This window comes from Rhea pennata, chromosome 9, assembly GCF_028389875.1.
Source record: "Rhea pennata isolate bPtePen1 chromosome 9, bPtePen1.pri, whole genome shotgun sequence".
In the NCBI taxonomy this organism is placed as follows: domain Eukaryota; kingdom Metazoa; phylum Chordata; class Aves; order Rheiformes; family Rheidae; genus Rhea; species Rhea pennata.
In genome coordinates, this window is record NC_084671.1 from 311,384 (window position 1) to 325,382 (window position 13,999).

Below are 13,999 nucleotides of genomic sequence, written 5' to 3' on the forward strand. Positions count from 1 at the left end.
GCTGCCGGAGACGGGCAAAACGATGCCGAGCCCTTAAAGAGTGTGTGGAAGGCCCCAAAAGCCATATGCTTTCATAAATGCATCTCCCTAACATACAACACTAAAAATAGTGAAGATGCATGGCCTCTTGCCTTGCACTATTTTTCTACTATGTAAAACCAAAGCTATGTGGACTCAATCCCTGCTTAATCCTGTGTGTGTTACTTCCATCAGTGGTTGGACCACTATTTGGAAGCAATTTTGCACAAAGGTGTTAATTTTTCCCCACACTTTTCTCAGAGCTTAAGAGAGTATCTCATGTACTGTCCTTTCCATCTCCCACTTACAGTTATATGCCTACATTTCTGAGGCAGAAAATATTTCCACATACTGTACAGCATCAAGCACAACCACATTAGATAGTTATAGTCTCTACAGAACTAACACAATTGTTTTCATAGAGATGCAGTACTGGGAAATTGCTCAAATAGTTTAACTGTCTTAATATTATTTGTTTTGTCCTTTTCAGAAACAAGTTTTTTCATAGTATTTATAATACTTTTCTTCACCACATTCTGCTTAACCTGTCCAGTAATATAAAACTGACCATGTGTTAAATCAAACTTTTCCACCAACAGAAACTGGTAGGAAAATTTTGGGGCATGTCAAGTAAATCAAGTGCTAAAAATAATCAGGCTGCTTCCACTCTGAACAGGCTTTTCCTGGCAAGTATGTCCTCATATGGCAAATGTTTACTGTAATATTTTTAAAAATCACTGTGATAAAAGTAACAGCAGCAACAAGTTTCACAAATCTGTTCAGTGCAAATACCATATTCTCTATACAGATGTGTTTACCTCCTGGATTGAAATCTGAGTCTGATCAGAAGCACTGTACACACACTGAGAAAACACTAAAACCTTAGACTTCATTTACAATACGAGGCTGTAGCACCTAAAATCAAACTGGTAGAAAGTAATACTTGAAAAATTCTTATTACAGAATGTGTGTACACAGTTCAGCATGTGGATCGACATGCAACTGATATTCCCACTTACCAATGTAAGAGCTACACAAGCATTTTGCCTGTCTTTCCAGAAATCCTTTATCAGAAATAAATCACACTTAAAGTTTTTTTCACACATGCACACACAGAAAAATGCTTTAGATAACATTGCTGTAAGCGAGTGTGTGTTTATTAGTCTGTTTTCCACCCCCCACTTCTGTGGTTTGGTATTTAATTACAGGGTGGAGTGGTCCCGAGGCTACTTATGTTTCTTCCAGTCACAGGCAGAAAACTTCTGCAGGAACTGACATGCAAGACTGATTTCTGCAAGTTATAGCTGGTTCCTCCTGGTCAACAAGGCTAACTAAGGCTCATTGATGATTGAAAGACCCATCACTACTTTCATTTAATAAATCTTTATAATACTTTTAAATAAAACACATTGCATTTTAAACCTCAACAGATCATAAAGGCTTTAATACCATTCATTTTTTGCTATGTGCTCTCCACATCCTCCTCAATTTTCTTTTGCCAATGACTATGCACATGTACAAAGCATTAAACTGAGAACAAATGGTGAATTTTTTTGACAGGTAGCCCTTGGATATGCATAAATGTAACCTTATGTGCCAGGTTTGACCAACTAGTGTTTTTAAATGAACCGTCTGACTTAAACACTACATACTATTTTACATAGTTTTAAATGCTGTTTTTCATAAACAGTATTAAATTTCTGTAAAAAATGCCTTTTTCACCTGAAAAGGTTGTATCACATCAAGATATTATAATTCATATATGATCATTTTATAGCTGAGTATTACCTTCAAAAATGTTAACGAGTAGTAAGGAAATAATTTACTGCACATAATTATTACAGAAGTTTTTAAACATTCCATGGGATAACTAAAACTAGATAAACAAAACAGAAAGGCTACCTTAGGTAATGAATTATACACCCAATGAAGATTGTCTTTTTTTTTATATTAAAAGGCTATTGTTAATCAGAATACACTACTTTTAAGAGGCACTAAAAAAACAGAATAAAAAATGCACAAAATGAAGTTTCTCAAAACTTTCATTGATTTTATTATTGTTGATGTGTTTTGGGAAAAATATAAAACTTTGGGGGTTTACTACAGCTTTTTGAGTAAGAAACTCACATTTTTGACCCAAGCAACAAGAAATCTTCAGAGTTTGGTGACAAGGAAAGACCTATGCCAGAAATGTGTGATGGGTAAAGGAGAAAACACAGGAGCTCATTTTGATATTAACCAAAAGCCAAAAGGTAGGCAAAAAAATATGTTTTTTTCATTTTTAGCCAGAGTCTGAAAACAACTGCTGGCTGAACTCTAGCAAGTATTTATACAAAGTATTTATTTACAAGTGATATTATGATGCTCCCATCAGCTTTCTCTTCTCTGTCCTGCTTTCTTGAAAAAAACACATGCAAGATGCAGCACAAGTCTCCTCATTTAGGTAGTTAACCAGATCAGTAAAAAATTCGTAAGACTGAACTCTGGTACATGACCACTCAGTATTATAAGCCGCATATACTAACACAGAGAGTGGCAGAAAGAAAGGAAATTAATGTTCACACTCTGCTAGTAACTCAGAGTGTGACAAGGGGCAAGAACTCAAACTCTGGAGAGTAACTACAAAGACTGTTCAGGTTCTTGAATAATTCCTTGGAGATTCCAAAGCCACAAGGCAATCAAATCATTACAAAATGACATAAATTACATATTTATTGATTCTTCTAAAGAATGAATATTGTAAACGGCTGAATATGAACTCAAAATACTACTTACTTTTCTGACCAAGAAGGCAGTAGTGAAGTGTGAATGCTCTCTTAAGTCCTGGCAGTTAAACGCCCTCAGTATGCTTAGGCAGATACTTCATTAATAAATATTTTGCTACCGTGTGTTTGCCAACTTAATACAGAGCCATTTACTCTACAGTGAATCTGGAGCAGAGGTATAAAACCTACCGAAGGAAGGTATCACACATTAAGACGGCTAGTCACAATTCCTACACGTTTTCAGGCCTATCACACCATTTTAAGCCAAGCTACAACAGTCGGAGACAACGTGCACCGTTCAGCGGCCCCGACGGGCGGCCAGGAGGCGAAGCAGCCGCGCCGCGGAGGGGCGGGCGCCTGGGAGCCGGCAGGGAGCGGCAGGCAGCGCCCGCGGCCCGTGCGCGACGAGCGCTTGGCGTCGGGGCGCCGCACAACGCCGACCCGGCGGGCAGGCGCCGGCGCCCGCCGCGGGGGCCGCGCCGACAGGGGCCCGCGGCCGGCCCGGCCCCCGCTGCGCGCCGGGGAGCGGCCAGGAACCGCCCCCTTCCCCCCCCCCCGGGCGGCGAGCGCCGCCACGGCCCCCGGCCCCGCAGCGGAGCCGCCCGGCCCCGCAGCCGCCCGGCCCCGGCGCGGCCCCGACCGCCCGCCGCCACTCACTTGAGGAAGTAGCGCTGTCCCGTGTGCGTGAGCGCCATCTCCCAGCCGGGCGGCAGCGGCAGCTCGTCCGTCACGTCGTAGGAGCGCTGGCGGAGGTGCGCGTGCTGCGGCGCGGCGCCCCCGCCCGCGCCCACCAGAGAGGCCGGCGAGGAGTGGGAGCGGACGTGCTGCGCGGCGGCGGGCCGCGGCGGCGGGCCGCCCGAGTCCGTGCTGGACTGCCGCGAGTGCGCGCCCGAGTCGGGCTCCCTGAAGAAGGACTCGGGCAGGATCTTTTTCCTCCAGGAGCTGGGCTTGGGGTTCATGACGGCGTTGAAGAGCGCCTCCAGCTCCGTGTCCAGGTCCTGCGTGACATGGATCACCTGCTGCCCCGGCGGCGGGGGCGCGGGCGCGGGGTTCATCTTCCCCCCTCAGCCGCGGCGGCGGGCGCGGGCAGTGCGGGGCCGCCGCCGAGGACGCGCTGTCGGTGCCGGGCGGGGGGCGCCCGGGAGCAGCGCCGCTCTGCCGGAGCGGGCGGCGCGGGCTGTGCCTCTGCGCCCGCCGGCAGTGCCGTGTCCCGGGGAGAGGCGGGCGGGTCAGCCCCGGGCCGGGTCGGGCCGCGGCGGCGGCCGGCGGCGGCGCGAGGGCTGGGCCGCGCCGGTCGCCCCCGCCCCGTCCCGCCCCGTCTGCAGTTATGCAACTGCCGCGGAAACTTGGGAGCCTCGCTGCGGCCGGGGGCTGTGCGGGCCGCGGGGGCGCCGCACACCGGGGAGGTTCCCTCACAGGGCCTGTCCCTGCTCACAGCAGGACGGGGGTGTCCCCTCACAGCGCGGAGTGGGGGGGCTGTCCCTCCTCACAGCAGGACGGGGGTGTCCCCTCACAGCGCGGGGTGGGTGTGGGGGCTGTCCCTCCTCACAGCAGGACGGGGGTGTCCCCTCACAGCGCGGGGTGGGGGGGGGCTGTCCCTCCTCACAGCACGACGGGGGTGTCCCCTCACAGCGCGGGGTGGGTGTGGGGGCTGTCCCTCCTCACAGCAGGACAGGGGTGTCCCCTCACAGCGCGGGGTGGGGGGGGGCTGTCCCTCCTCACAGCAGGACGGGGGTGTCCCCTCACAGCGCGGGGTGGGGGGGGCTGTCCCTCCTCACAGCAGGACGGGGGTGTCCCCTCACAGCGCGGGGTGGGGGGGGGCTGTCCCTCCTCACAGCAGGACAGGGGTGTCTCCTCACAGCGCGGGTTGGGGTGGGGGGGCTGTCTCTCCTCACAGCAGGACGGGGGTGTCCCCTCACAGCGCGGGGTGGGTGTGGGGGCTGTCCCTCCTCACAGCACGACGGGGGTGTCCCCTCACAGCGCGGGTTGGGGGGGGGCTGTCCCTCCTCACAGCGCGGGTTGGGGGGGGCCTGTCCCTCCTCACAGCAGGGCGGGGGTGTCCCCTCACAGCGCGGGTTGGGGGGGGGCCTGTCTCTCCTCACAGCACGACGGGGGTGTCCCCTCACAGCCCTCCGCGGCCCGGGACTCGCTCTTCCAAGGGGCCGCTGCGCCGGGCGCGGAGCGACAGAGGCGCCACCGCTTCGGGGCCTCGGCCCCTTCCTTCGGGGTAGCCCCGCCCCTGCGGTCGCGGTGCTGCGCGCTAACCCGAGGCCTTTTCTCTCCTGGCACCGCTGAAAGAATTTCTGTCCGCATAATTAGCTTTGTTTTTAAACCATTATTCAGGAAGCTCAGAGATGTCATTAATCTTTGGAAGCCAAATGATGCTCACTTAGGTTCACTGGTCACAGCAGTTTCATGGCATAATTTAGTGACCCTGTGGCTATGAGAGCCTCACAGTGGGGGAAAGGAAGGAAACATGTATCCTGACATGGACTACGTCTTTCTTGTAAGTGTCTGCGAAAAGGCTCAGCCCGTTGTTGACTGTTATGAATTTAGTGCAGAGTTTTATCATGAATCTCTACAACTTGCTCCCCACAGGTGGTATTTCATACATGGCCCTGACACTCTTTAGATCTATCCTGCCGTCCTGTTGGCAGTCACGTGCCCTCCCTTTAACCTACATCAGAAACTGTAGCCATCATCAGAATGCATTCCTGCGGCTTTCTATAAATTAAACTTAATTCATGAGAATCCAGCTCATTTTGAATCTTCATATTCCCTTGGAAGATTGGGGGGAGGCACTTGGAGTGGCTTACAAATGGTGCTGATGTGACCCCAAATTTGCTGAAAATATCTAGCTCAGTCTGTGAGAAATAATACCGTTTATTTCCCAACTTGGAGGTTGTTTTTTACTGTAGGAATCATACAGTGTCTTTATGACTGTGTACAAAGAGATATTACATATTCACTATACAAACATCTTTATTTTAGTAATATGTTTCTTCATTTTATTTCTGCAGTTCAGACACTGCAGGCTATGCTGATTGATCACAATACAACCTCTTCACTAATCAGAAACTATGTTAGAAAAGTCTCAGGTAAGCTTTTTTTTCTCTCATCTCTTATTTATTGCCTTAAGAAGTAGCATGACCTATTCTGAACTTCATTTGGCTTCTGCAACTTGAAACTAGGACTTGTCTGCTGAACAGTCCTTATCCCATGGTTAGTGTTACCTTTCAGGTTAGCACTGTAGCTTCTGAGACTCACAGGTTAAATCGGTACATGAATTCTGCGTTAAACTCAGATCTAGGGAACAAGAGTTGCTCTTGCTTGTGCATTTCCTGGTTTCCTTGCTTCAGCAGCAAGTATGCTGTCATTTATTTATTTTTCCTTACATTTCCTCATTTCCTGTTCATGTTTCCACTGGCTAGGCAGATCTCCACTCCCCCCCCCCACACACATCTGCTATATTTCTGATCAGGAAACACAGTACTCCTGAGACTTGCTTACACTTCAGTTCCCTGAGAATATTCCCTGCTATCTTTTGTATCATTCTTCTACTGCTTCCTTGCTGGGTCACTTGCTAGCATTTTTACCAGCTCAGTCTGTGCTAATTACAGCACCTGCTGCAGGGTTATGCAGATATTACATATATTTTTTTCTGCAATTTCTTTGTTTAAAATCGTTGCATGTTAGATGATTTGGTGTGCGTATGTGCGTGGTTATTGTGCAGATAATGATCTGAACATGAGTGCTTTTTCATATAGCCTTTACAAAGGCTTTTTTGCTTCCTCCAGGCCTCTGTACCCTTCAGTAAAGACACACCCATCTACCTCTTACATTCCTTTCCAGACGACATGCCAATTAAAGGCAAAGCTCTGTTAATCTCATTCATGTTGACATGTCAGCTAAATTAATTAAATGACTTCCATAAGACAGTATTGCATTTCATGAGTAAGTATATACCCACCTGTTTTAAACTTAAGCAGTATTTGTTATAGCTATAACCATATTCTTCAGCAACATACTAGGATTTCAGCTCCACTTTTTACAACACAATAAAACTACCTTTTATTTTACCACTTGATGTGGCCTAAAGCAACTTCATCTGCTAATCTGAAAGTGATTAAAAATATGAGAATAAATTCTCACAGTACTATTGCTATTATTCCTCTTTTAGAAACAAGTAACTTCCTTCCTGAGGTGTAGAAAGATGACATGACCACCAGCTTTTATAGACAGTGATTCAATACATTTAGGTCAAAAGAAGAAAATGGCACTTCAGTGCATATTGGATTAAGTGATTAAGGAATATAACCACAAATAAGACATACACAGAATGCCTCCTTGTCATTATATTTTTCTTCTAATTATAGGATCATACATTGTAAAAAATACAACAATAATATGAATGCGTCTCATTTTTATGTACATTCCAACTGTTTTTGAATAGTATGGAAATTCTGTTCTTCAGCTGAAAGGTCTGTAAAAGTGCAGCTCTTCAAGTGTACCCTCTTAGTACATCTTCTAGCAGCAAATTCAAGAGCAGCATCTCTACTTCAATGGAAAGCCAAGCAGTCAGAGCACTTTCAAATCAAGCACTTTCAAACATATCCTTAGATAATGAGCATGTAATATTTTAAAGAAGCAATAACATACATTGTCATTTTTATTCTAGATCCATTCCTGCTTTGTATGAAAGCCTTGCATTTTTCTGAGAAAGCCCATATAGGTGAAGAGGCGTATGTGATGTCTTAAGAGAAAACATTCAAGATTCCCTTGAAAAATCTCCTTCCTGGGTAACTGGTTCGCAATTATACAGTGCAGACAAAGAAGAACGTGCATGCTTCCTCCCTTTTGTTGGCATGCAGTATATAAAGAAACTTTAAGTAGTCGTTAACTGTATCTACCTGCTTTTATATACTTCAGTGAAAAACAGCCATAAATAAAAATCTTGTATTTCTGCAAAATAAGTAATAGAGAACAAAGAATAAAATGGAACAGTAAACACATAACATGAAGTTTCACTATATAAATGTATATGTACGCATATTCACACTTTAAAATCCATGATATAGTTTGTCATGCAAATCAGTATTTCTTATTTGCATTTGCAACAATGTTAGATGTTTTTTGCATATTGTGCTCCCGCTATTAGTTCTATAATTAATTTTCAAGGATATTATTTCTAGAAAGATATACCACAGTAAACATACAATCGGAATGTTAAGTATTGATCCATTTGTTAAAAAAAAGGTATCTTTGTGTGTTTTACAGCTATTGGTTTCTCAGGTAGCTGAAAAATTTTAGACTTTGGCTGGTGCTTCAGAATGCATGCAAAGCATATCCCTTGTAGCCAACTCTGATGTGGGTTATTTAATACAAAGACCTGGTGTATATTACAAACTTTCACCAGAATAGCTATGTCAGCATATATTTCCCATCCAACGTCTCCAAGCCAACAAAACCTCTAGTATGGACACAGTCTGCTAGCAAAAAAGGGCTCCTGTCAGCTTAGTTTATGTTATTTTATAAGTTGATGTAATTTTGCTGGCAGGAAACCTATGTGAACATCTATAATAGATGACTGCTCAGACATTCACTTCAGAAACAGCTGTGCTAACCAAAAAATCATTGCAATGTTTCTCTCTAAGAAGTTATTCCCCTTACAGCACAGCCAGCAGAATGGGTTGTATGACTGCTCATATGCTGCTCATCCACATCAATACAAAGTCATTCAGATTATACTTAAATAGCCTGCAACAGCGATCTGGGCTGACCTGTCAGATATTACCACACTGCAGATGCTTGTTTCAACTCCTATGAGATTGTCACTGCTTCTCCCTCTCTCTCCCTCGCCACCAAGATGGCAGTAGAACAAAACATGTAGCCACACCATGTTCAGTTTGGCTCAGGTAGTGTAAACTACTGTTGAAAATGAGTTTTGGTAATGCAGCTGACTTGACACATAAATGAATTAGGAAATAAATTCACATTTGTGGTAACATCTAGAGGATAGACAAACAGCTAGTCTTTAGGACTTACAGTTACTCAGGACAGATCTGGAACGTGAATTTTGGCCGAACCCTGTGATAAAAATAAATCTTTAAACAGCCACATAAAATAAATTTTTAAACAGCCACACAAAATAAACTAGAACCTGGTCTATTCTGGTATTTGAAAATAGAAGTTTGGATTTGCAAAAAGAAAAAAGAAAAAGCTTAACTCAGTATGATTTTATTGAAAAGAGTGGTTTTGGAATAGTTATGTCCATTTGACTCCCTGTGTGAACACTCCTGACTAAATACCAGAATAATTACTGTGCTCACAAGACTAAAATATATAGGAGTAGGTAAAGAAGAAAAATATTCTATAAGAGCTCTACAGACTTTAGCAACAGAGTAGCATAGAACAGCACTGACAGTTAAACCAGCATGAAAATTATTTTTGCTAGCATAACTAATTTCATTTATAGAAAGATACAATACTACTACTTTACTTTTTGTTAATATAAGCTGCCATGTACATGGAGGGGATTTTATGATGTAGTTTTGGCAAGGGAACAAAGCTAATAGTTGACACACAACAGATTTGATACTTAGGGGAGGGTCTTCCAGTTTGAGTTTCTTGTGTCCAGTAAAGAGGTGATACAATTTGCTCAGGCTCAGCAGGAGAATTGGAATCAGAGCCCAATTATTCTAGCATCCTGCTACTGCTGTTAGCATAAAACTTACCAGTTATGTAGAGAGGGGCTTATTAAGCAATTAAAAAAAAAAAGTTATATACTTCCTAACACATCTTGAACACATGTTATTGATTGTAGTTGTTTAGCACTGTATATTTCTCTTTTTACCCTCTCTCTACCAAAGATAAAGGCTATATGACTGATTAATCCCTGGTTCCACATATATTTGAGTTGCAGAATCCCCTATTTCCCCTAGAAATTAGAAGCAACATGCACACTCATTGTTCAGAATAAGTTTTCTTTTTATCTGGAAAGTCATCCTTGATAGTAACTTGTGAACTTCAGTGGGAGAAAGAGCAGGAGTGAGAGGGAAATTGTTTTTCTAGGAAGTATTAAGGATAAATATTCAATACACAGGTGACAGCAATACCCATCTTTGGTTAGCGGTACTTGAAAAAGCTCTGGTGTGGGCTGTGGGAGTATGCTGACCAGTGAGAACTTTTATTCTTTAGCTGGTCAGAACTAGGCAAACATTTCCATCCATTAGCTTGAGATCATGAAATGGAGATATCTCCTAGTGTCAAAATAGCAGAGGTTCTTCTAATGTAGTTACCTGGAAAGAGCAGGAGACACGGTGTTGCTTTCCTCCTTGTTTTGGTTTTACGTTTTTTCATAAGGAAGATCTGAAATCTTGAAATTGGTATGATACAGTATTCAGATGTTACAAGATACGATTATATAACTTACTCAAAAAGGACCAAGAAGAAAACAGTTTACAGTAAAAATAATATAAAGGTACTCAGAAGGTGAACTTCCTGCGTAGGATATTTGTTGACTGATTTATAAAAGGCATACATGTTTTGCTTTCTTGGGACTTCTTGATAAAGTCTACTATGAGGCTGTATGTTAGGCTTTTGTAATAAATATTTTTAGATACAGCACATCGCTTAGATCAACCACAATTAAGAAATTCTCTCAGTATCAGGATCCTGCGAAGAGGCAAAGATCACTGAAGAAATTCTTTGTTAAAAAGCACCCCTGCCTCTAATATTTACAAAACCAAGACAAAAAGGCCAAGTCTCATCTTTAGAGAAATTTTGTAACCTGAGATCTTTTTCATATAAGCTTTGTTGGGACTTAGCTCACAGTTCTTGAATTATTGATTTTATTCCTTTAGATCTATATGGGACAATGGGACAGTTCCAGCGACACTCATCTCTCAAACTGCTTGCAGCTGTCTGCTGCTTGGATGTTACTGTCCAAGAGAGCACAGCTGGCAGAAGGCAACATCTGAGAGCTTTATGCAAAGTTAATCAACTTAATTAGACTAGCTTCATCAACAGCGCAGGCTGAGATAGCTGCCCTGTTACTGAAGTGCCTAAGATGTGCTCACTTTCCACTCCAGCAAAGGCTGTAACAGCCTATCAGCAACATCCAGAATTGCAGTCCCCAGCAAGAACCAAAAAAGACCTGTCAACCTTGTATATGCTTAGATCTAGAAATAAGATACATTTGCATGTAGAAAAGCATAAACAATTACGATTTTTAAAGGCCAGCCATGTCAAATTATTAGCCAGTTCCTGAAATTCATAAAATCCTTATAATGAGTTTTGTCTCAGTTACAGTGTAGGTAACTGCTGAGGTATTTTTGTAAAATTTACTTGAAACACTTAGTCAAGATTTCTGCTGAAGACAGACCTAACAGGACAGAAGTCCTTCTGTTATCCTGTGGTACACCTATGACCACAGATTGGTGGCGAAATGTATAGTTGTGTGTAAGCGCAGAAGTTTCCTAACTTCTACAGTTCTGCTTTTTATAGCATCTGCTTGGAGCACAAATAATAATTTGAACATTCACACTCAAACACTGTAGAGTAAGATACATATTCCATAAAGGGAGATTCTGTTATATTCTCTTTAATAAACTTTGAGAGCAGCAGATAGGGAAAGGAATAGAGTAAGATTAATGGAAGATTATTACCTATTTAGTAGTGGAAAAAGATGTATTTAGTGTGTTTTGCAGCATATTTGGTCACTATGGCTCATCTCTCAGCCTGAATATTATTTACAATTTGAGGAAAATTGGATGCAATTATTAAGAGCAGATACCTCCAACAAGCTTAATTAATTCAGTAAACGAAATGAAGGATTGCCTGACCTTCTGTATCTACAGTAACTTGTGGAATTCATAAAGTTGATGATCACAGTAATTTTAAAATAAATTGTTGTTATATGATCACAGTAAAAACTGCTTTTTTCACATAACAGCAGTCTGCCCACTATTCCATCTTTAAATATTACCAGTACTTCTTCTGAAAAAATACTTAAAATAACTTTAAACCCAGAACAGTAAAACAGGCATCTTTAATGCAAATAATCTGATAGGTGAGTGAAATTTCCGATTTCAAATTTCACTCACACAAGATACAACTGCAGTCCTCAACCTGCCACAATCTATATTTATCTTGAGAATAGAATCAGCAAGAGTATATATATATAAAAAAAAAAAAAAAAAAAGTGCTGTAATACCCCAGACCCTGACCATGCAGCCAAGCACAGACAGGAAACTTCCTTGCCTTTATTTAGCTAAGTAAGGAACAGTACAGTTTTACTCATGGAGTTTTGCCAAGTTATTCCTAATACTGGATTTCCGTTCCTAACACTACCTATTGTTAACATTACAAAGTCACGGTATAGGAAACAGGCATTCTTTCACAAACTGGAACTGAAAGAAAATCCGCATTTGTACCTTTGAGTCTATATATGGACACATTTCATGTAGTGTTAAAATAGATCTAATACATTTTAACATTATATTAAAAAGATTTTTGTCTTAACTTTTTTTTTTTTTTTTTTTTTTTTAATAAGAATCATAGTATTTATTCAAGGCCTAATCCTAAAGTACAGGTCAAGGGAGGTGATCCTGCCCCTCTACTCAGCCCTGGGGAGGCCCCATCTCGAGTACTATGTCCAGTTCTGGGCTCCCCAGTACGAGAGAGACATGGAGCTACTGGAGAGAGTCCAGCATAGGGCTGCGAAGATGGTCAGAGGGCTGGAGCACCTGCCCTGTGAGGAACGGCTGCGAGAGCTGGGCCTCTTCAGCCTGGGGAAGAGAAGACTGAGGGGGGATCTGATCAGTGTGTACAAGTACCTGAAGGGAGGGTGTCAGGGGGACGGGGACAAACTCTTTTCAGTTGCCCCATGTGACAGGACAAGAGGCAGTGGGCAGAAATTGAAGCACAGGAAGCTTCGCCTGACCGTGAGGGGGAATTTCTTCCCTGTGAGAGTGATGGAGCACTGGCACAGGTTGCCCAGAGAGGTTGTGGAGTCTCCTTCTCTGGAGATCTTCAAGGCCCGCCTGGATGCAACCCTGTCTAACACACTCTAGGTGACCCTGCTGAGCAGGGAGGTTGGACTAGATGATCTCCAGAGGTCCCTTCCAACCTTACTGATTCTATGATACTGATTTATTTATATGCATGTAATTCTAAACTAATGCCATATCTGTTTAAACAAAAGTAGTTTCCCCCATATAATTCACAGGACATCTGATTAATTAGCCAGTTAAAAGGTGGAATATTCAGTCTAGTACATTAAAAGCATGCAAGAAAGGAAGGTACTAGCAAAGGTACACCACCACCACCACCAAGCTTATAGGAAAGTCTGAGTATACTTTTGAAATAGGGAATTAATCAAACTTGGATAAAAAAATTTATACATTATATTTTATAATATGGACAGTGACCATGGCTCATTGAAATTGATTTAAAAAAAACAGGAAGAAAAGCATTACTGCATTGGTTTACTTAATGATTTAAGGAATTACGTATTTTAACAACAGCAAACCAATGACAGCCTCCTCTGTTGCAAGAATCAGATTATGTCATATTATGTGCTAGATGGATTAGCAAATTAATTGGCAGATTCAAGAAAAAACAGAAGCAACCAATGTGTTTTACAATGGTTTGAAATACTACAAGCTTTAGCATTTTCAAATTAATACTGATCATGAATTTGGAAAATATAAGGGGAAATACACTCCTAACTTGGTCTGAGACTACGAATAATTTTTAGTGGAACCCAAGCACTGAAAATAATTGCATAATGAAACTTGTACTCTGTAGATCAAAAAAACACAAACTCTCTGCCCTCTGCTGTTTATACCAGTCAAAAATAAACAGATACACAAATCTGCATGGAATGCATATAGCTAAGGACCCAATCTAACTGCTTTTAACAAAATAATCTGTCCTATGCTTAGAATACTTGGGATACTTAGCTGTTCCATGCACTTGGACATTTGTCGCTGTATGAAGTTCTCCTGAACTTAGTGCACTATCCAAAAGGTGCCAGGGACCTATTCACAAGTTGCATACTTTGTTAAACCAAACATTTCCTGACATACACAGAAAGGGCAGTTCTTGATAATAAAATTAATTTTTGCAATGTAAACATAGAGAAGTCCCACACTGATGGTAACATATAAACATATTTTCCATACTTGATTGGTCTTTAAAGATGAAATAGTAAT

The 13,999-nt window shown here is 42.6% G+C and overlaps 1 protein-coding gene and 2 long non-coding RNA genes across 5 annotated transcripts in view; 1 reads left to right on the forward strand and 2 right to left on the reverse strand.

Annotated features, from left to right (window-relative positions):
• Positions 1–3,964, reverse strand: part of WWTR1 (WW domain containing transcription regulator 1) — a 74,726-nt gene extending 70,762 nt beyond the window's left edge. The window contains exon 1 of the mRNA XM_062582442.1: positions 3,441–3,964. Coding sequence (XP_062438426.1) covers positions 3,441–3,838 — 398 coding nt within the window. The 5' untranslated portion in view covers positions 3,839–3,964. The remainder of the gene's footprint in view (positions 1–3,440) is intronic.
• LOC134143950 (uncharacterized) lies at positions 3,602–7,994 on the forward strand. 3 transcript variants are annotated; one of them, XR_009959247.1, is made up of 4 exons: positions 3,602–3,778; positions 5,127–5,289; positions 5,804–5,881; positions 7,462–7,994. It is a non-coding gene; the product is annotated as an uncharacterized LOC134143950 (long non-coding RNA). The 3 variants fall into 3 exon arrangements; XR_009959248.1 differs by lacking the exon at positions 3,602–3,778 and adding an exon at positions 6,581–6,737 and having other exon boundaries at positions 4,897–5,289; XR_009959246.1 differs by lacking the exon at positions 3,602–3,778 and having other exon boundaries at positions 4,897–5,289.
• Positions 7,124–10,518, reverse strand: LOC134143951 (uncharacterized). Its single transcript, XR_009959249.1, has 3 exons — positions 10,082–10,518; positions 8,829–8,870; positions 7,124–7,745 (listed from the first exon to the last, which is right to left on the reverse strand). It is a non-coding gene; the product is annotated as an uncharacterized LOC134143951 (long non-coding RNA).
• Between the last annotated feature and the right edge of the window lie 3,481 nt (positions 10,519–13,999).